The following is a 21,255-nucleotide window of genomic DNA, read 5'->3' as shown; positions in this document are numbered from 1 at the left end:
AGAGCTAGCGTATGAAAAGAGAGAGTGTTAGACTTTAAATAAGGGTGCAAGGACGTGAGCGAGGCAGAATGCGCGTAGTCCAGACGTAGTAAGTAGAGAATCGTGTGTCTGAGAGTTAGAGTTGAGAGGAACCTAGTGTAATATTTTAGTCTTAATAAATCTGTTTTGTTATTAAAAAGAAGTCATTGTTCATCAAACGCGCAGATCTCTGTCAGCATAGGATTAATCTAGCATTAATCTTACATTATATTATGATCTTGTTGGATAGAATGACACTAAATCTCTCCAAGACCAGATTCTAGGAATCTTAAGAACACAGGCTGAGTTGTGTAACTCGGATGAGTTAGTAACTCTTATTGCCAGACTTCGTCACTCTCGAAGACTTCAGAATGGGTCCTCCAAGAGCCGATCTTGTTGGATGTCAACACCCCCGAGGAATTCAGGTCGAGATCTATAACCGGATGATCTCGTCAAGTTCAGTGACACCAGGTGCCTCCAAAACCAGATTCTAGGGCTCTAAAAGGCTCATTAAGAATTCTACTACTTGGACGACTTCCTCGTTAAACTCCATCGCTCTCGAGGACCTCGAGAGTCGCACGATCAACTAATCTTCCTATAAAATTCCGAAAGTCACTAAATGTCAGGAATCCAAAGTCCCTCTGTTAGACTAGCGACTAACTCTATGTCCAAATCTCTATCTTACCATCGAATCTTGCGATCTCCAAGATCTGATGCATAGTTTTAAGAAGAAGGATAGTCCAGACCAAAATTCCAAGTATTTCTTCTTCGATATCGCTCATCCCAAGGTCCCTGAACCTCGAGTGGATGCCAGGAATTCTCAAAGTCCGCGCGTTCGTGTTAAACGGCGAAACGGAATGCGAAATAACGCATTTCTGATCTGCCAATCTTTCCTCAAACCCACCTTACGTTCCCACCGGTACTTTAATACCCGAGTAACGTCGCAGCACCCGGTCAAAGTGATTTCGCATTCCCCTCGAAATCGTAATAAAGCCCGGTGTCACCGTTACCACCGACACGAAGGAAATAGACTGTCTAACGGCCTCATCGGTTCGAGATTCGCGATGGCATGCCAAGATATGCTTCTTCCCGGTGACTTCACCGGTCACGATGAATCAAAAACGGCTGGATATATCTGTCTGATATACAGCTCGCTGGCATACACGCTCAATATGCTCCTGTGACGCGGAATCACTTCGTGAATTTGATCGCCACCTCGATAGTCGGAATAGAATACATTTGAATGATCTCGAAATAAATTCCGCCATATGTCCACGTGGCTACCTCTCTACGTCTCTGCTTACACCTCTGCTCGGTCCCAATAAATCCCAACTTTTTACCAGATTACGATTCTAATCTTAAATTCAGCGAAAGGAATCCATGGCCTATCAGTTCTTTCGGACTTTACGCAACTCTATCACGTTCAATTGAGATTCTCGAAAAGCCTCCCGACCAACGACGTCTCTAAACGACGTGGATTGCATCAGGTTTCAAATTTCACCACACGTCCACCTGGACACCGTGTTTCTGCTGACTCCTTTGCTAAATCCTTCACCTATAAATCCCAACTTTTTACCAAATTACGATTCTAATCTTAAATTCAGCGAAAGGGAATTGGCCTATAAGCTGTCTCAGACCTTACGCAACTCTATCGCGTCTAATTGAGATTCTCGAAAAGCCTCTGGACCAATAACGACTCTAAAGGACGTGGATTGCATCAGGTTTCAAATTTGACCACATGTCCACCTGGACACCGTGTTTCTGCTGACTCCTTTGCTAAATCCTTCACCTATAAATCCCAACTTTTTACCAAATTACGATTCTAATCTTAAATTCAGCGAAAGGAATCCTTGGCCTATCAGCTGTCTCAGACCTTACGCAACTCTATCGCGTCTAATTGAGATTCTCGAAAAGCCTCTGGACCATTGACGACTCTAAACGACGTGGATTGCATCAGGCTTCAAACGCGAACCCTGACTTCCCGCCTGATCATCGCGGATCATTTCGTCAAGCAGCACCCAAAACGCAGCTAGAACCCACGGTTATTACGTTCCCTGCTCTTCACGATTATCTTGCCGACTTACACAACCAACATCTTGCTAGCAGGCACGAACACGAGATCTCTCTGCTATCCGTCCTAGCAGAGACACAGGCACTGCCAGCAGTCGGGGAACGATGGGCCCGGTTTGGAAAGAAGCTACACGCTCGGTTACGTGATCGTGACGCAATTCCCAGGCTGTGTATCGTTGGTCGGGAGAGCACGCCGGAAGTAGGTTCGCGGTTAATGAAATTGCCTAAGTAACGACCGCGTGTTACGTGTCCCCGTGCATAAGGGGAGTTCAGGGATCTTTACTGTTATGCAAATCGCGGACGACGAGCCGAAACGATTGTCGAAAGCGTAACACGACTGTTCCGGCGAACCTCCTAATTTTAATTAAGATCGCTATCAATTCCACCCCCCATCCCGCCTTTCGCCCGGTTACGCCGTGGTTTCGAGGCTTTATTTTTCGCGGCAGATGGAGCCACGTCGATGCTGTGTCCGACCTTTGATTCATCCTCCACGGGAGTTCCAGAAGATTAAAACGTGTTTCCAGGTGGACATTTTTCTTTATCTTTCTTCCTTTTTCCCTGCTTTTTTCCACCCCTTCGTACTAGTCAGTGGGGATGAAAGCCAGGAAATTTGACGCTTTTATACTTGGCACTTTTATTACGACCATCTGCTCCACGATGAATGTGCTCGAAATGAGAATTGTTCTTTTTAATGGTATTTTAATGTTAATTCGGGTTTATCGATGAGAATATTGTAGTTTTTTTTCCTGCGATGTTAATGGTTTGTTCGGGGAGGATTTAGTGGTTTCCAGTGACGAGATAAATATGGGGTTGGTTTGGAATAAATAAAAAAAGGATAGAAATAACGTATGTTTGAATATTATATGAATTATAAAATATTGTTTTTTAAATTTGATCTAGTTAATCCCCATTTTATCCCTATATATCCAGAATTTAGTTTGCTTTTGAGAGAATAGAAATCGAATTAATTAAAATTTTTAATAATAATTGGTAGAATAAAATAATATTGCATAGATATCATGGACCTTTTATATTCTGCAGAAATATTTGAATGTTATTAATATATTATTAATATATTATTATAAAATTAAAATCTGAAAGATCCAATAAAATTACAGTAATGCCTCCAAAATTAAAATTCATGTGAAATGAACATTTTCAAGGGCTAACAAATAATTTGAAACATTCTTTCATCGCTCGGGTATAATACCAATATAGTACCAATATTGAAAAATGGTACCAGTAAGAAGGCACCATTAGAATTCATGTGAAATAATAATTTTCGAAGGCTAACAGATAATTTAAAACATTCTTTCATCGCTCGAGTACAGTACCAATATAGTACCAATATTGAAAAATGGTACCAGTAAGAAGGTACCATTACCGTAAACGAAGGTACCTGAATGAAAAATTTTAGTATCGAAGGAAAATTAAAGCATGCGTAAAAATAAAATACGAAGCAAGGTATACGTGGCAGAAAATAAGCAGGAATTTTTCTACAAAAATTGAATTTTCCACACGAACGGGACTATATCCCCTAAACTTTATCGAACCGCCATCATCAATTTCTTGCACTTTCATACCCATTTTTCTTTTTCTCTTTCCCATCGATTCGAAGAGGATCTGGCCCGTTCATAACGTGCTAGGTCGCGTTTCTAAAAAGCCCCGGTGTAACAGGCTGGTGAGGTTAGTTTACAGACGCCATTAATTCTGATTATTCATCGACATTTTTCTGCCGTTATACCGCGTTATAGCAATAAATTTTCATGAACATTTCGAAATCTGTTGGCACAACGTCCACCCCGAATTATTAATACATGGAAAATCGTCGCTTTTAAGTATTTATCGTCGCGTTTTTACAGCCAGCAGACATGTTTCTCGGATTCTTCCTCTAATTATAACAAAAATTGATTTAGACGAAAACGAGACGAGTCGATTTCAGATGGGTTTCGATAATTAATTACTTATTGAACGCTGAATGGAAATGATCAATTTTATCTTTGTATTGTTAATTACAACGCGAATATTTTTAGTTAGACTACTTATTTTATAATTATTTAATATTTATTAGTGAATTTATCTGTTATTTGATTTTATCTTTTGTAGTTTTGCTGAATTTCTTATTATCCCTATTTTGTGAAATTGGGTCTTCGATAATTGCCATTTGTAAACCAGAGTAGGATAACTCCTCACTAATTCAGGAATCATGGGCAAAGTATGAAAACAGAATCTTATTAGTGTCTGTGAAAATCAGGCAGCAACAACTATCAAAGAATATTCTCAAACTATACTATATTTCCACTATACATGTCCTAAATGGTTCATAAACAAACCTTTTCTTATTCCAAAAGAAGGAAAAAATATTTGCTAGGAAACCTCCCCTTTTCATCGTGTGATCCTAATCGCTTCAAACCTAAAGTCCTCTCTACTACGAAAAGGAAGAAAAAATATTCACAAACTATACTAAACTTCCACTATACATACTCCAAATGGTCTAGAAACAAACTTTTTCTTATTCCAAAAGAAAGAAAAAATATTTGCTAACAAACTACCCTTTCATCCTGTGATCCTAATCGCTTCAAACCTAAAGTCCTCTCTACTAGGAAAAGGAAGAAAAAATATTCACTAACTATACTAAACTTCCAGTATACAAATTCCAAATGATCCACAAACAAACCTTTTCTTATTCCAAAAGAAGGAAAAAATATTTGCTAGGCAACTACCCCTTTCATCGCGTGAATCCTAATCGCTTCAAACCTAAAGTCCACTTTACTAGGAAAAGAAGAAAAAATGTTCACATTATACTAAACTTCCACTATACATACTCCAAATGACGCATAAACAAATCTTCTCTTACCCCATAGAAAAAGAAAAGAAAAAGATATTGGTTATAAACCCCCTATCCCCCACAGCAAGGACCCTAATCGATTCAAAAAGCCTCTTGCGACTCTCACACAGAAGGAGAAAATATTCGCAATCAAGACACCCTTTCCCCCACGCGAACCCTGATCTATTCCAGAAACAAGCTGCCTTCCTTAACAAAAAGGAAATGGAAAGAAGAAGAGAACCAGCTCGTTCGGCACACCTGTACCCCAAGAAATCCCAACATCCAACCTTCTCCCGATCTCGTTCGAGCCCTTTCACGACGGAACGAAGACGTTTTTCGATTTAATGAAACAGTTCCATCTCGAATCGATCGCGTCCAACCGGTGTCGTCCGCGTGCAATCCGCTTCGTCCCAAACAAATACCGGCCCCGGCCAATATTGATCCCGTAGTAGTTTCTCCTTTCGCGTCTTCCGCTGCTGGTCATCCCTCGAACAATGACCCCGTCGAGCACGCCCGGCTAATGAAACGCTTTTAACAGTTTCGTTTCAATCCTACTGCTCGATGGCGCGCCAACTCGACTGTCTGAAGTCTCGGGACCTCTTCCATCCTCCGGGAATTGTCCTCCACGTTTGGTCTCTGGATGCTGCTAACCGTCCTCCGGACAAGTGGAGTTTGCTAGAGCTGGTTGCAACTCAAGCCCACGGTTCTGATCGGTGGAAAAGGTTACAGGGTGATTTTTATCCACCGTTCACGGTGATGATGATGGCCTCTCTTGGAATTTTAATACTTGCACCGGTATTTCGAGATTTATAGATAAGTATATTTTTTATAGTTCCTTTCTTTTTTCTTTCCTTCTTTTGGACAAATAGTTATGTTTTAAAATTTGTTGCAGTTGAGTAAGAATTTTTGTGGATGTTTCTGATTTTTATTATAACACCGATGGAGAACTAGATGATGATGGACCTTTACCGAATTTTGATACTTGGAATACTTCGAGATTTATCGTAAGTTTGTTGTGATTGAATAAAAATTTTTATTAGAACTATCCAAGAATCTATAGATCAATTTTATTTGAATTTTCAATCGTTTTCACGTCTGTGTATTCGCGATGCAATAATGTTCATAGTTAAAGAAATGGAACTTCAATTATACATTCACGAATTTTCGATATTTAATTTCCCAATAAATAATTAAATAATTATTTCCTATCAAATCAACCACGAAATTAACATTCGTAAAATTTTCAAACCCAAAAATCAACGATTTGTATAAATCAGGAAAAACGTACACGCAGTTATACGGAGATTATTTCTAAAAAAAAAAAATGGCGCGCGGTAAACCAGCATTTCGTATGCACCGCCTGAAATGCGTTCCTAAAACCCGGTACCCGATCAACTACTTCCATTTGCACCGCGAGAACTAGAGAAAACCGAAGTTTTCATCCTCCAGCAGACACGATCATGCGCTCGAACGATACGATTACGAGTCACGTGGGCTGTCTGCCAATGGCGACGTTTTATCTCGCCCGAATCATGGCCGACTATTCATCAAAATCGTCCCCTTTCCCCCTGAACGACGACCGTTCCCATGAATCGTTCCGTCCGCGTGAAACGACGTATAACGCGCGAATAATTAATAATCCGAAGGAAAACGCGACCTTTCACCTGAACCATTTCGTTCGACCATCATTATCACGGACGAAGGAACGCCATAAAGAACGCCAAGACGCCACGAGTAATTGCCAATTTTCGTCGAGTCTCGCGAACGTTTTGAAAAATATGTAATCGATCGTGAAGCTCGATCGACGCTCCACCGAAAGACTTAACGTTTAGTTTTCTAGGTTAAAATCGCGTGACGTGTCGATGAACGAGCATTCCACCGCGAAATTGCGTGCAACCAGGCCACCCGATTATCGTTATTCGAACGACGAAAAGCTAGGCTACCATTGGCGGTTGGAAGGTTAGCCGACGTCGAAATTCCGGAAGCAAATATTTGACCGGATGAATTGTCCTGCTCGTTGCGAAACGATCTCATGATTGTCTATGTGGGTACGTCAAACCTTCGCCAGAGTTTGTAATCATCGACTGTAAATATATTCTACCGACGCGTATATATTCCCGTGTGTTATGCGTACGAATTATATTGTTTCTTCCACAGAGACCACTCGCGATGAATCGTTCGTCACTGTCAGCAGAGTTTGCCAACCTATTTCTAGGAAGTAAAAATCACTATTATTATAACTTGCTAAACAAATACCTGCGCCATCTACAACTTCTCACTTTAGCATATGTAGGTATTTTAGATGGAGTAAAGGAAATATAACTTCGATAAAATTTAACAGAAAATAGTAAAATAATAATTCTCTTCTCTCAATTCAAAATAAAAATAATTGAGTTTCAAAAGTAAAAGAAAAAAATGTCCGAAAAATTTAAGTAGAGAAATTCAAAATCTGCTTCACACCGACCAAGTATCTGCTAATACAGAAGAGAATTCGCGATTGATGCACGAGAGGGCGCACAAAGCACAGGGACATAAAGTACCATATCAAATCATGTTCGTCCACAATTGCGATCTATCGGGCGCACGTCAGGTATCACACCTTCGCGACCGAATAATTTATCGTGATCCAACGAGCAGGCAACAATATAAGCAATTTCACGCGCACAATACACCGGGCCAGGGGCCCGCCACCCCTCCAATAAATATGAACAGAGTAGTAATAAATTACGAAGGACGATTAGAGCGAACCGGCGATAAATTAACCTGAACGTGCCCGCGTGGTATATCAGCGTCGCGTCTCGCGAACGATTTGCTCGATCGGACACGTAGATTAATTCCTTTTTCCTTCACGACACGCTCGATCGATGCGACATCGGTCTTCCCTTTCTTTCCTTTCTGTTATCGGTTGTCGGTATTACCAATATCTTTTATGCGATCAACTTGCAATTCGAAATTGGCTTCTTAAATTTGAAATTAATTCTGATATTGGTTTTCTTATGAGTATAGAGTTTGTAAAAATAAAATATATTTGAAAGTCATTTGGTAACGGGAATAAAAACGATTGTTATGGAATGCCATTATAAGATTTAATTTCTTTTTTTCTAAAAATACAAAAATATTGGGGGATATTTAATTTTTAACGATAGGTTTTTAAAGTATGTTTAACAAGTTTTTGTATATTGCAATTTTGTTCTATCTTCGTTTGATTTAAAGTATTAGTTCAATTATATACTTTAGAAATAACATATGTGCTGAACGCGTCATATTCTCATGATAAGTACAACCTACGTTACCATCAAACATGTGCACTGTAATATGCGGTTACACTCCCAGAGGGCAGCAAGAACTCATCGTTTAAAATAGAATAATGGCGATTATGATACAATTAACAAAACCTAACAAAATATCCAAAGAATTACATTACAAATTCTTTAGATATCACGAAAATATAAATGATTTATTTTTCTATTTCTTCATATTATGCTATCACATAATTTATGTTACCTTTTATATTATAAAAATAATAAAAGAAAAAAGTAAAAACATGGAAGTAAACAATGAAAGAAATTAAAAATTTCCTACGACTCAGCAACCTTAAAAATGTTCCTTCAAGAATCAAACAACTACAGCACACCGCTCTATCAACTGAACTATTGAAGATGTTACGAAAATGGTGTTTAAACGTAAACAAACCCCCATACTGCAAAATTTCAAGGTTACTTGTTGAAATCAATACATATAGCTATAGATATATATATATATATATATTTACACATCATATATACGTATGGTGTGATACACCATATTTTAGACATTTGTAATCACAAATAATATATACGACTATTAAAAACTAACACGCATATCGCATTGAAATATTTAACCTTAATAAGATTGTTTAAAGAACTGATTGTAAACAGATAATTTTAGACTATATATATGAAGACTATCAGAAAAAGAAGATTAATACCAATAATGTCCGACATCACAGAGTATATATGCATCGGTCCTTTTTCTTTTCAAGATTTGCGATAAACAAATATTTATGCATGTCAGTGAAGTTAGATGACAATTAAAAAATAAATGGCAGACAAAAGTATGCGTCGTAGCTTCTAGAATATAAAGTAATTTCTGACAGAACTAAGAGAATGAAATGGTTCAATCTTTAGATCAAGGAATATCGATGCGATGTACGATTAAAATAAATCGAACCATTACTAATAAATCAATGGGTAACCTAAAAGACACTCACCCACAATGTACGTTGGAATGCCCTGTCGTTCGGACGGTAACCAAAATACACCTTGACACCAATGTCCACAGTATCGTTTGACGAAGTTAATATTTATCACAGACTTGCGTCAGGTCTGCCAAACATTTCGCAGAACTCCAAAGCACTTTTGCTTACACGAACCACACACTGCACTTTTAATCCCGAATGTCACTTATCGAACGTTTCCAACCAAGTTTTCTACTGTCAAATGCATCCTTTACGTACTACCTGCTGCCATCTAGCGGTTCTATAGTAAATTTGAATTTGAACCATTAAATATATCATATAATTTCCGTTACATTGAATTACAATTTTATAGTCTTTAAAATTGAATTTTGTACTTTAAAGATATTATATTATATTAACATTATTATATTGCTATTATATTTACATTGTTATTATATTATATTTTATTATATTATTTTAATACTGAACCCGAAATTATGCATAAAGAGAACAAAGAAATTTATACGAAAGCATAGCTTTGTATAAGTTATCAATTTTATAACTTTAACATAAATAAATATTATTTTTAATCAAATGGTCTATTAAAATTACAAAGGTTTGTATTTAGAATCACTTTTTTCTTTAATGAAATGTTAATATCTACGTTTAACACCAAGAATAAGAAGAGAAAACGTAACACTGACTGATTGCTAATTTCAAACTATTAACTAAGGACTGAAAAATAGTTTCGAGCAGATTCATCGCCATCTTCAGTTAAATTTTGACATTAATATTTTAATGCTTGTTTAAAATTTTAATATTTTAAACAATATATAAATGATGATGATACCAATCTTCTTCTTTAAATAATTTATTAATTTTAGCTTTTGTACATTATATCTTACAATTACTTCTATTATCAAATAATTTCATATTTTGCACTTGCTATTTTGAATCTCTTTATATTAATTAATATCTTAATTATCTCAATTTAATTTATCTCAATTTAATTTAATATAATTTATTTAATTTTTATGTATTAATTGAATTCTTTTCTCCGATGTAATTTGTATTGTTATAGTATATTTCACATAATGTTTATCATTATTAAATGATGTGTGAAGTTATTCCACCGAAAAACTTTAAAACAAAGAAATATGACATAACCTTAAAATATTACGTTAGTGTAAATAGAAAGTGCAACAATCTATAACCATATATTTTATTTTTTTACCTTTGATTGAAAAATGACAATAAATTTGATAGAAGTAATGTAAAAAAATAAAAGAAAGTGCCAAAAATGTATGTTTAATTGCTGTAATTATTTGATTGTACAAATATTGAATAATGTAATCATAGTGAATAATAAAATGGAACAAAATGTAATAATTACAAATTCAAATGATGAAAATGAACAAATGAGGAGAAAGGAAATAGGAGTTTGGTTCAATGATCGAAGTATACATATGAACCAAAGTCAAATATTATCCCATCAGTTATCATACCATAAACATCAAAACAATATATGTAAGCAAAGAGCAAGCAAACTGTATATCATTTTTATAAAAAACAATTTCAGTTATTTTTAATTAAAACTTTTACTTGTAGGTCCAATAAGTTCTTTGGATAATGCATCCACAAATATCCAATGGTGGAAAGATACAGCTATCACGGATTTAATAATAGAGCCTGAGTATCAATATGAAGCAGTTCCTTCAACAAAGGATTCTGTAACAAGTAATAACTAGCAATATTTAAAATATTATTAATAACATTGTTTCATTGATTACTTTTATTTGTTTTAATTTCTTATTAGATCAATCAATAAATGCTCAATTATCCAATTCATTAGAAGAAGTAGAATTAAATGTTAAAAAAGATGCAAAATCTAAGCAATTGAAAAAGTCAAAAACTATAAAAGAATATAGAGAACCCCTGAAGCGTACAAAACATCCAGAATTATGGAAAGTAAATATTAAAAAAAATGCTAGACTAAGGGGTGAAGAGTATATTGGAGTTGGAGGTAAATTAAATTAATTTTAGAAAAAAAAATGTTGTAAGTAGTAAAAATAAAATTTATATGAAAAGTTTCTAAATTAATAGGAAAAATAGTACCAGCAAAAACTATGGGTCCTCCTTGCAAATGCCGCATGCATTGCACTGAAAAAATAAATGAAACTAGTCGGAAAGAACTTCATAATGTTTTTTGGAAAACATGTAATTGGGAACAGCGAAAACAAAATATCGCGTTATCGGTTAAGGAATCTCCGAAACAACGTACTCGATGTCGGGAAAACATTAAATCGAAACATCGTAGACAAGTTACCTTTACTTATTCACTTTTATTGAATGGAGAATTTATTACAGTATGCAAATGCATGTTTCTTAGCACATATGCATTATCTGAAAAATTTGTCCGCCATGTTATGGGTAAAAAAAGAATGTCTCCAGAAGGAGTAATAGAACCAGACCAAAGAGGAAAGCATACACCAAAAACAAAGAAAAGTGAAAGGGTTAAGGATAGGGTACGTGAACATATCAAATCGTTCCCGATACAAATATCAACAGATCCTACGGATTGTACAGGGAAAAAATATCTAGACTCTAGATTAAGTATAGCTGCTATGCATAAACTTTATGTATCAAAATGTAAAGAAGACGGTATTTCAGAAAGTGATATAGTTAAAGAGAGTTACTATAGAGAAATATTTAAGTCAGAGTTTAATCTTGGTTTTAAACAAACAAAATTTAAGGAGAACAACTGAATTATACTAAGCAAATAATTCTTATATTTGATTATATAGAATCAAGTTGATATATTATGAGATTATATGCATTAATCATGAATATTTATAAATCTTTTATACATTAAGATTACTAACATACATTTTAAATATTGCTAGTACAAAGAATGATATATTTTACTTTACATCAAAGAAAATAAAAAACGATTTAAAAGTTTAATGTTTATTGCAATATTTCAATATTTAAAATTGTATTAAGTATGTTATTTTTAAAATCACAATATAAAATGGCATGATTTTTTATGTATTATATTATAAAAAATTATACTTTGTATAGTACTTTCTATAGCCTTCATCATAAAATTTGTTATTGTGAAATTTCGCTTGAAGGAAAAACATATTCGAATGTTCTCAGTTTGTTTACGCTAAATGCATAAACGTAAAAATGTTATAATTAAATATTAAACATATTCACATACATTTTTATACACATTCATTACAAAATACACTACTGTTAAAAAATAACAGATCTACACTTTTAAACGCTACGTTTCAAACGTATAACAATAAGCCATAATTTTAACATTTACCAGTTTAAAAGAATTATGTACAAAATATACAAAAATTTTTTAAAACAGTTACACTACGTATTTTTTTTAAATACGTACGACAGACAACTGTGACGTTATAAAGCTAAAAAGGTACTAAGTTAAAACATTGTGATTTTTTTTTCTACAACTTCAACGACTACACAACAATGATTTTTTACTTTCCTCGTTTGTTTACCAGCTATAACTATATCTTTCTTCAAAATTAAAAATTTAATTTTTCTCTGAAAATGAACTAACTTCTTTGCATCGCTTTGTTGCTGCTTCAACTGCTCCAATTATAGCTGATCTCAATCCGTGCTCTTCCAAATAGTGAATTCCAGTTATGGTAGACCCTAATTAAAATAACGGTGAATAATCGTGAAAGCAAGAACACGAAAAAACTTGCAAATATGTTTTATAATGTCAAATAGAGTCTTTTCGAACCTGCTGGCGAAGCTACATCATCTTTAAGTTGTCCTGGGTGTGCCTTTGTGTCTCGAACCATAGTACCAGCTCCAAGAACAGTTTGCGCAGCTAATTTATACGCGATTGGCCTCATGAGACCCATTTTTACACCTCCATCAGCCAAAGCTTCTATCATCATATATACCTATATTGGTAAATGAAAATATTACTATACACATCATCTCCTATAAACATTAATATAAATGACTGCAAATATGTTCAAATTTTTAGGCATACATATGCAGGCCCGGAACCAGCCAAGGCCGTAACGGGGTCAATTAAATTTTCAGATACTTCTTCGCATAAACCCACGGAGGAAAATAATTTTTCTGCTATTTCAGCTTCCTTATCACCGGCATACTTTCCACGAGCATATACCGTTGCGCCACAACCCACTAGGGCTGGTGTATTGGGCATTACTCTAATTACTGGTGTTCCATCTGGCAGAGCCTAGAATGAGAATTAAAATCTGAAGTAACATTATGAACATACATATGTAGTTTATTTCCAGGTCAAAAATATTGTAATATTACTAATATTTTAACTACTTTATTATACTAAAATAACTTTATTTTATTCCGTTATAAGCAAAATTGAAATTAAAAGGAATAAAATGAAACATTACCTTTTCTAATGAAGTTAATGGGACTCCCATAACAATAGAAAGTAAAAGTTTTCTATAATTCTTCAAATCTGGAAGAACCTGCGGAACCACTTGTGGTTTTACTGATAAAATTAAGACGTCGCCATAATCAACTACTGGTTCGTTTGAAAATACGGTCTCTGAACCCATTTCCTGAAATTATAAGTTAATCAGAATATTAATACTATGAAATGCAAATTAGAATACTTTGCACACTTGATAACGAAAGGTTCAATATATCGACGAGCGTAAATGTACAATAAACTAAATTCTATAGTTGCAATACAATTTATTCAGATTACCATCAAGCAAAGATAAGGCTCGGTATTGGAAATTTTCCTAAACGTGATAATTACTGAGAAATAATAATCATCCAGGTGTTTATAGTCAATTAGTGATAGAGTTTAAAAGCTCTATAAGTACAGAAGACTTATGCGCTATCGAAAAACTGCTTAAACTTAACTAATAAAGAATCAAAGAAGCAATTAAATACGGAGATACAATATCTTTGAATTGCAAATTGAAATTGTCATCAACGTGATGATCGTCAATTAAATACGTTAATTATTTTAATCTTAATACCCAATCAAGTTGAGATCGTCGATTACTTTTTATGTAAACTTGATATGTCCAGCTAATACTCTAAAAAATGAGTATTACTATTATGTATTAAGCGTTCCTCAAGTAGATTTTCATCTTCTTTATCTGTTTGTCGAGTAAACAAAAAATATTTATTGTTTTCATATTTTTTGAAACAACTGCTTCAAACTGATAACGTTAATAACCAGATGACTATCTTTTATCAGCATATCTTCATATACCTTGGCATGCAATGATAACAAATTAAACAGTCGTGATAAACAATTATTTTCACCTTAAACGCATCTATACTGCCCACATCGTTCGGAAGGCAACTGGCCAACATCATTTCACCCTTGCTCAATCCTAGAAATCACAATGATACAACATTGAAAGATCAAAAAGACAAAAATATCAACTCCCGCAAAAATATTTAAATTTAACGTCTTTCGTTCAAACTATTAGGTAAGTATTAAAATATAAATACGTAAATATACACATAAAGTAAAATTAATATGCAAATGTATACACAAAATTTAAAAATATCGATAATGAATAATTACATAATCCAAGTATACAACGTCATCGAATAAACGAATATCAGTTAGCATTTTTACCAGCTCGTATAAAACCTTTGGCTAGAGCTTGGGCCATCTTGCCGCCTCCAATGAATCCGATCTTCAGCATCTTCATATCAATATTTAATGCAATTCTTTTCTTTCTGTCCTCACCGCCAGCAAGCAGCTGATCGCTCACTGTACAAAAAAAAGAGGGCACGTATCATCGAAAAATTATTATTTCAAAATAGGTTTATCATCTCCATCACGTTGCAATTCACTTTTATGATCTTCACTTACACGCTCATACAACAAACAAATCGAAATATTAAGTTGCAAAACAGAAACTATTCTTAGAAGATTTCTCTCTCAATTCAATTCCTTCTATAAATAACTAATTCAAAGCGAATTGCTCTTCTGGTACGAAAACGCGATAAATATACAAAGATTAGAATTCGAAATAGAAAAGTTTTTAATCCAAAGTCGGAATTCCTAATTTGTACAATGTAAAGACTAATACCGTCCGATCGCGATATTTACAAGCAAATCGGTGTGCTTCTGGTTCCCGTTTCTCGCCCCATCTTCCTCGGTACAGAGATGATTTCAGTAGTTTTTTTTTTTTTATGTAATCATGCACGAGATAAGGTCCTCTATGCGCAATATATTTGCGTTCATTACGCATATGCGACGAACAAAACGCGAGTAATAAACGTCTCGAAACGTCTCTGCGAAACATTTCGCTAGTGAATTATTTGACGTTTTTCTTGCTTTTTTTTACAAAAATTACGAGTCACGATAATTCATCATTCTATCGTGGTTCGCGACAACTGAAGGTTCCGTATAAATCGCTTTTGTTATACTTTGCTACTTTGATAAATGAACAACGTATTACATAATTGCCATTCAAATTGCATTCGATAAGATGAATTTTAATCTAGAAAGTGAACCAGGTCACGCCTAATTTGACAGCGGCGCTAAAAACATTTGTATTTAAATTTCTCAGTCAAAAAATATAAACAATACTGCATAATAAAGTTTAAGTTGATATCAAAAAATATGTAAATTAGTTGATATGATATATAAAATAAATAAAATAAATTTTTTGTCACCTTAGTTCATCGCAATCGAGTTTGCATTACTTGAAACATTAAAGCAATCATGTTTTAATATGGTTCTAAAAAATGAAATTAATGCAATTCGTGTACAATTTCAGTTACGTTACAATTTCTTGTATTTATCGGATCTAATACCACAATGGAATTTTTTGAGCAAATAATGTTCGAATTAACTTAGAAATAATAATTTAAATAATCATTTCCTGCTTTGAAAATACAATCATATTCCTCTTGTATATCTTAACTTGCGTAATACGTCGTAATCTTTATGTCGCTGTATATTTCTTGAAGCAAAGCAATACCAAATTTATATAGCAGAAGGAAATTTCAACACCGTTTAATCATTAAATCCTAATGTTTTACCGAGCGATCAATTGACTCATGAAAATATATCTGTGACTATTTTGAGCACTATGTTTTCGCTCATATTTCAATTTAAGTTTAACTACATCGCGTTCAGTTAATGCATATGAACGTGATGATTGTACGACATAAACAGTATCACGTGCGAGAAGACTTAGCGATTGATTAAGAGAGCTCACGTTTCGACCTGTTATCGCGGATCATTTGATAATATCGCGATTCAGATTGAATGGAAACGATATTAATGTTTCTCTTACTCACCATTTCGGGCATTTAGGCGTCGACGAAGTCGTCGGCCTAACCGTAGAAATTCCATTGTCTTCAATCCTGTAGTCATCTTCCTTTCTTTCTTCTTCTCCTTCCTTCGCAAAGACTAGAAAGTAATTAATAGATGCGACGTGTTGTGATTAAATGTATGGCGCCACGATAAACTGCAAGCAAATAGAATTTGCTGAGAGATCTGCTAATTTTATACTAGAGACTCTTCAAATACATAAATGTACATATTGTTCATCAAAGATAGGTAATCGGTGATATTAAACTGAATTATAGGTAAACGACGTAGATCTTGGAGTTGGTAATAAATAAAATATAAATATAAAATACTAGTCGATAATATTTCTTGTATTTAATCCTTTTAAATCTTGTACCAGTGTTTGCTCCGAGGCATATTTTATATCGATTCCATATATAATTGTCAATTATTGTGGATCGCTGTATTTATTTCATAAATATTTTTTTGTAATTATAGCATTAATTTTGAATTATGCCTTTTTATGATAGGAAAAACATCTAAACAGATATAACTATGAAACAGACATTTATCACATTAAATATGTGCAAAATATATAAGTATGATATTCCAAAAAATACGTATAGTAAATAAAAAACTAATAATTGCATTCGTGATGAAAGGCACGTTGCGTGTACACGTGCAAAATTGCGCCTATGTTGATTTGGTATCACGCGTAATTCATAATACGTAATTAGTGATCCTGAATTTATTTTTATAATTTTAATAAAAAGTAATTATTAGTTTGTTTTTAATTAAATTGCTTAAATTATCATACTTACACAATTTACATTCTGTAGGAAATACTTCTTGACAATCTTCTCATATAATGATATCACTCTGCAATCGATAAAACGATTGTTCCGTTCGCAATTGTGTACAATATTTAATATACACACTGTCTCTTCCCTGCTCTTATATACCAACGTGGATCACCGTATGTAGCTGAAATACGACTAACGATTATTGTTCATCAGACACGGAAAACTACCTATTCGGTCGTAGCCAATCACAATCTAAACATAATTGTGTCACCCCCTTATCTGATACAGTACCTTTCCAAGTCTAGCGGATAGGACCTGGAATTATCTACAACCAGGTATAGCACCATCCTCGTGTCAAAATTTACTAAAAAATCTCTATACCACCGAAACTTGTTTTTCGATAAATATTAAAAATACTAGTTTTAACGTGGAATTTAAAGGAATGTAAATGTGACGCAATAACAAAATTAAAATGTAATAATTAAATTTGATTTATCAGTTACGCTATCGAAAATTATCACCTTTCCCTGACAAATAATCAAATATAATAAATGTGGAACTATTCTTAAGAGTTATAAATATTGACGAAACAAATATAACGCGTGATTTATAAGCTACAAAATTTTCTAAAAAAACGTTCCAGTGATGATACATAGATGTCAGTAGCAATGTGTTACGCGATCATGCGCGATTGTAATGCATATGTCATGCAATGAAATCGATTTACTCGTGTAAAACACAAATAAACAAATAAAATAGTTTTTCGGAACTAAATATTATTGTGCAGATAATATAATTTAATATGTATTACTCTATTGGTTACTTGTATTTATACGGAACTGTACCAACGAACTTATTTAAAATTTATTATTTAATGGTGAAGGATTTAATACGTTTATTGTGCATTATAATATTTTGTGTATTATTTCTGTTGTTATTTTTATATTATAGTACGAAATTGCTTAAAATTCAGTACTTACCGAAATCTGACACTAATCATCGTGAGTGACCGACGGAGCAACAAACATGTAAATGGGTGAGAATTACTCGACTCCTGAAAGAGAAGCTTTCTTTAGTCTGTTTCCTGTATTTGCATATGTATTCGTTGACTAAATTTGTACTTCGTCACTCTTTCTTTCAGTTTTCATTATCTGTTTCTCTAGAAATGTCATACTAAAGTAAACTGTGATGCATTAAATACTATGATAACACAAAATGTTACCGCACTATAGATGCTGGTATATATAATTTCAACTAAGGTAATAAAAGCCATATACATATGTGTATCAATAGATATATTGTATTGAATATATCACACATTTCAGTAAAAAAGTATAATCGTTATATTATAAATATATCATATAAATGCAAGTTTTAATTCGCAAATTAAATTTGCGTCTACCAATTTTCAAGAAAATATTCCATAATATGCATTAATCACCATTTTTAATGTATATTATTAATTTCAGTCTCGTATACTTTCACATCAAGTAGGTTTATGGAAACAGTGAACTGGAAATGCAATTAGAAAGTTATAAAATACTTTTGCTGTTGCATAGTATATTTTGAGAAAACAAACCTGTAATAATTACCAATTAGAAATTATTAAATCCGTTAAATAAAATATTAATACATAAATTCCTTACAATTGTAATTATGTTTTGGAAAAAATTATCTTTCATAGTAGTAATAATATATGAATAAAGCTTTTTTCGTTAGCGATTATAAAATGATTAAGATAGTAATGATAAATAGTTTCTTTTATTGATACGTTAATTGAATTATTATTCAACAAATATTTAAATTAGGGTTCTACGTAAGAAGAGTTAAGGTCGACGAAAGCGAGTTTTGATTTTACACAGTTGTCCGGATTCAGTCGGTGACGAGCGGTCGACGAGTTCGCACGCGTTTGTCTGTTTGTTATCGTGATCATTTTTTCTTTGATCTACGAAAGACACGAACATTTCTAATATCCCATTTTGAGGAATCGAAGTCCAGAATCGAAAACACGTCGTTATCTAATCCTTGTTGAACATCGATCAATATATAGACTTTCTTAATCAATCGTAATCGAATCAAATTTTCTTTGATTTACGTTGCGTAATTCTAAATTAACGTGTAACAAGCAAGAAGAATGAATTTAACAAAGTGTTTGACAATATCAAAATAGCTATAGTAACACTGCGTGACAGAAGGAGCAACAGTTTTATTTTTTCTTTATGCAACGTTCTTTGCTGAAAATTGACACTGCGTAGTCAGTAACTAAATTTATTGTAAAATTGTTAGTCATCAGAGAATGCCTTCACAACTAAGCAAATTCATCGATATATCCTGTAAGGAATATGCACATCCTTGGGGAGATTCCTGTGTGAATACAGCCGCCGGTCTTGGCTTAGATGCTCTTCAAGAATGCCTAAGGATATATTCCACAGTTTATATAGTATGTTTATCAATTCTTTCTCTTAGTTTTTATTTCAGTTTATTATATCATTTTGCCGATGTAACGATCGTATCGTAATTATTAACAACTGGCGTATATACATTATGCGTAACACTTTTTTGTTGCAATTCTGAGCTATGTAAATTACACTTGGTTGAATCACGATACACGATAAATAATAACGAATAGAATTTTATGTTGCCTCTTAACAGATGTTTATTGTTAGATTTATTTCGTCAGCTGATAAATTGATAACTTTTAAATTACTTTATTGCGTAATATTTTTTCTTTTGTTCGAAAAAATTATGAAAAACTCATTCATTATCAAATATGTATAATTTCTGTCCTTATCGGTCTTTTTTAGGTTGCACTTTTATTAAAAGGAAAGAAACCATCTAAAGGAGATATTAAAAAAACGATATTGGGTTTTTTACAGTCAACAGCTTTCCTCTCATGGAGTGCTTTTTCCTATTCTATGTTCATTTGCCTTTTAAGGTTTGCATAAATAAATATATGATTTTGCTCATATCATATATAAATAGAAATATTTGTTTACTATATTATATTATTATATGAGGGAATTAATTAAATTTTAGAAATGAAAAAATTATAAACAGGCTTTTTGTGTTTTATTCCATTGTTTATTATTATTTGTTAAATTAACATTATAATTATTGTATAATGTTTATTTGATTTAACGAAACTTTTGATTGTGTAGCATTATTATATTTATGTAAAACAATGTATATTTCAGACGAATACTTGGAAACTTCAACTTCCTGACTATATCATTTTTTCCATCATTTCTATCTAGTTTGTCTGCTATTATTATTGAGAGGCCATCAAGGCGTACTTTATTGAGTTTATATGTATCTAATATTGTGAGTAGATTTATCTTATAATTCCTTGTTAGGATGAGATAAAATAAAATTTCTTTATAAAAATACATATAAGACTATAGAAACTATAATTTTAATATTTTTATAAATTAATGATATCCTTCATCAGGCGACAGAAACATTATTTAGAATGGGGGTAGCAAGGGGATATTATTCTCCCATTTCACAAGGTGGAACATATATTTTTGCTACAAGTTTAGCATTATTGCTTTATTTTTATCGTACTAAACCAAATAACCAAGATTCTATATATAAAATACTTAGGTATTTATTTATTCAACTTTTTTATTTATAGCGTTCATAAACAATTTTCAAGTAATTAGACAATTTTTACTAGAATCATTGTTGGAAAATATGAAGGGACTGATTATCCTAAAGAGAAAAACGAATTACACTATGAAATGCAATTATGCTGTTCTAATGAAGATAATAGTGGTAATTCCGTAGACAAGCATGATGTAAATAAATCTCATAAAAAAAATGTTAATATATTTATGAAATCCCTTGAGACATACAAAAAACTTACAGAAACATTAAAGCATAAAGATAAACATATTTCCTGCCCACATCCATTTAGTTGTGCTCATTACATATTAAAGGTATGTTCAAAAGTGAATAAATGTTAAAGATTATGTAGTTAATATGAGATATATATATATATATATATATATAT

General features: G+C 33.1%; 4 protein-coding genes across 7 annotated transcripts in view; 2 read left to right on the top strand and 2 right to left on the bottom strand.

The window, feature by feature from the left end:
• Nucleotides 1-9,373, bottom strand: part of LOC108550591 (von Hippel-Lindau disease tumor suppressor) — a 138,837-nt gene extending 129,464 nt beyond the window's left edge. The window contains exon 1 of the mRNA XM_017904358.1: nt 9,165-9,373. The gene's annotated coding sequence lies outside the window, so the exon portion shown is untranslated. The remainder of the gene's footprint in view (nt 1-9,164) is intronic.
• A 1,114-nt stretch (nt 9,374-10,487) lies between these two features.
• Nucleotides 10,488-11,896, top strand: LOC108550438 (uncharacterized). Its single transcript, XM_017904186.1, has 4 exons — nt 10,488-10,658; nt 10,740-10,868; nt 10,948-11,154; nt 11,235-11,896. Exons 1-4 carry the CDS (start codon nt 10,502-10,504, stop codon nt 11,894-11,896), a joined length of 1,155 nt encoding a protein of 384 aa, XP_017759675.1. The 5' UTR covers nt 10,488-10,501.
• Nucleotides 11,897-12,580: 684 nt separating this feature from the next.
• LOC108550808 (pyrroline-5-carboxylate reductase 2) lies at nt 12,581-18,297 on the bottom strand. 4 transcript variants are annotated; one of them, XM_017904688.1, is made up of 9 exons: nt 18,224-18,297; nt 17,262-17,424; nt 16,449-16,618; nt 14,770-14,907; nt 14,448-14,518; nt 13,556-13,726; nt 13,168-13,380; nt 12,910-13,075; nt 12,697-12,818 (listed from the first exon to the last, which is right to left on the bottom strand). In XM_017904688.1, exons 3-9 carry the CDS (start codon nt 16,522-16,524, stop codon nt 12,697-12,699), a joined length of 957 nt encoding a protein of 318 aa, XP_017760177.1. In that variant the 5' UTR covers nt 16,525-16,618; nt 17,262-17,424; nt 18,224-18,297. The 4 variants fall into 4 exon arrangements, with proteins under 4 accessions (XP_017760168.1, XP_017760187.1, XP_017760177.1 ...); XM_017904695.1 differs by lacking the exon at nt 18,224-18,297 and adding an exon at nt 17,535-17,666; XM_017904679.1 differs by lacking the exons at nt 16,449-16,618; nt 17,262-17,424; nt 18,224-18,297 and adding an exon at nt 15,250-15,478 and having other exon boundaries at nt 12,581-12,818.
• Nucleotides 18,298-19,019: 722 nt separating this feature from the next.
• The window catches only part of LOC108550428 (transmembrane protein 135), a 4,010-nt gene continuing 1,774 nt past the window's right edge, over nt 19,020-21,255 (top strand). The window contains exons 1-6 of the mRNA XM_017904176.1: nt 19,020-19,683; nt 20,048-20,178; nt 20,438-20,564; nt 20,692-20,846; nt 20,920-21,163; nt 21,211-21,215. Coding sequence (XP_017759665.1) covers nt 19,540-19,683; nt 20,048-20,178; nt 20,438-20,564; nt 20,692-20,846; nt 20,920-21,163; nt 21,211-21,215 — 806 coding nt within the window. The 5' untranslated portion in view covers nt 19,020-19,539. The remainder of the gene's footprint in view (nt 19,684-20,047; nt 20,179-20,437; nt 20,565-20,691; nt 20,847-20,919; nt 21,164-21,210; nt 21,216-21,255) is intronic.

The sequence above is a fragment of the Eufriesea mexicana genome, unplaced genomic scaffold (assembly GCF_001483705.2).
Source record: "Eufriesea mexicana isolate 0111107269 unplaced genomic scaffold, ASM148370v2 scaffold474474846, whole genome shotgun sequence".
Lineage (NCBI taxonomy): Eukaryota > Metazoa > Arthropoda > Insecta > Hymenoptera > Apidae > Eufriesea > Eufriesea mexicana.
Note: the sequence above shows the minus strand (reverse complement) of the source record. Positions and strands in the feature narration are given on the sequence as shown.

Bases quoted from the DNA above. Each gene is read 5' to 3' on its own strand.
- LOC108550438 (XM_017904186.1), top strand. From the start codon at position 10,502: ATGGAACAAAATGTAATAATTACAAATTCAAATGATGAAAATGAACAA. The intron at 10,659-10,739 runs GTAAGCAAAGAG...TTTTACTTGTAG, and splicing joins TAAACATCAAAACAATATAT to GTCCAATAAGTTCTTTGGAT. The intron at 10,869-10,947 runs GTAATAACTAGC...ATTTCTTATTAG, and splicing joins AACAAAGGATTCTGTAACAA to ATCAATCAATAAATGCTCAA.
- LOC108550808 (XM_017904679.1), bottom strand. From the start codon at position 15,445: ATGTTTCGCAGAGACGTTTCGAGACGTTTATTACTCGCGTTTTGTTCG. The intron at 13,076-13,167 runs GTATGCCTAAAA...TTACCAATATAG, and splicing joins CTGGTTCCGGGCCTGCATAT to GTATATATGATGATAGAAGC. The intron at 12,819-12,909 runs GTTCGAAAAGAC...TATTTTAATTAG, and splicing joins TGATGTAGCTTCGCCAGCAG to GGTCTACCATAACTGGAATT.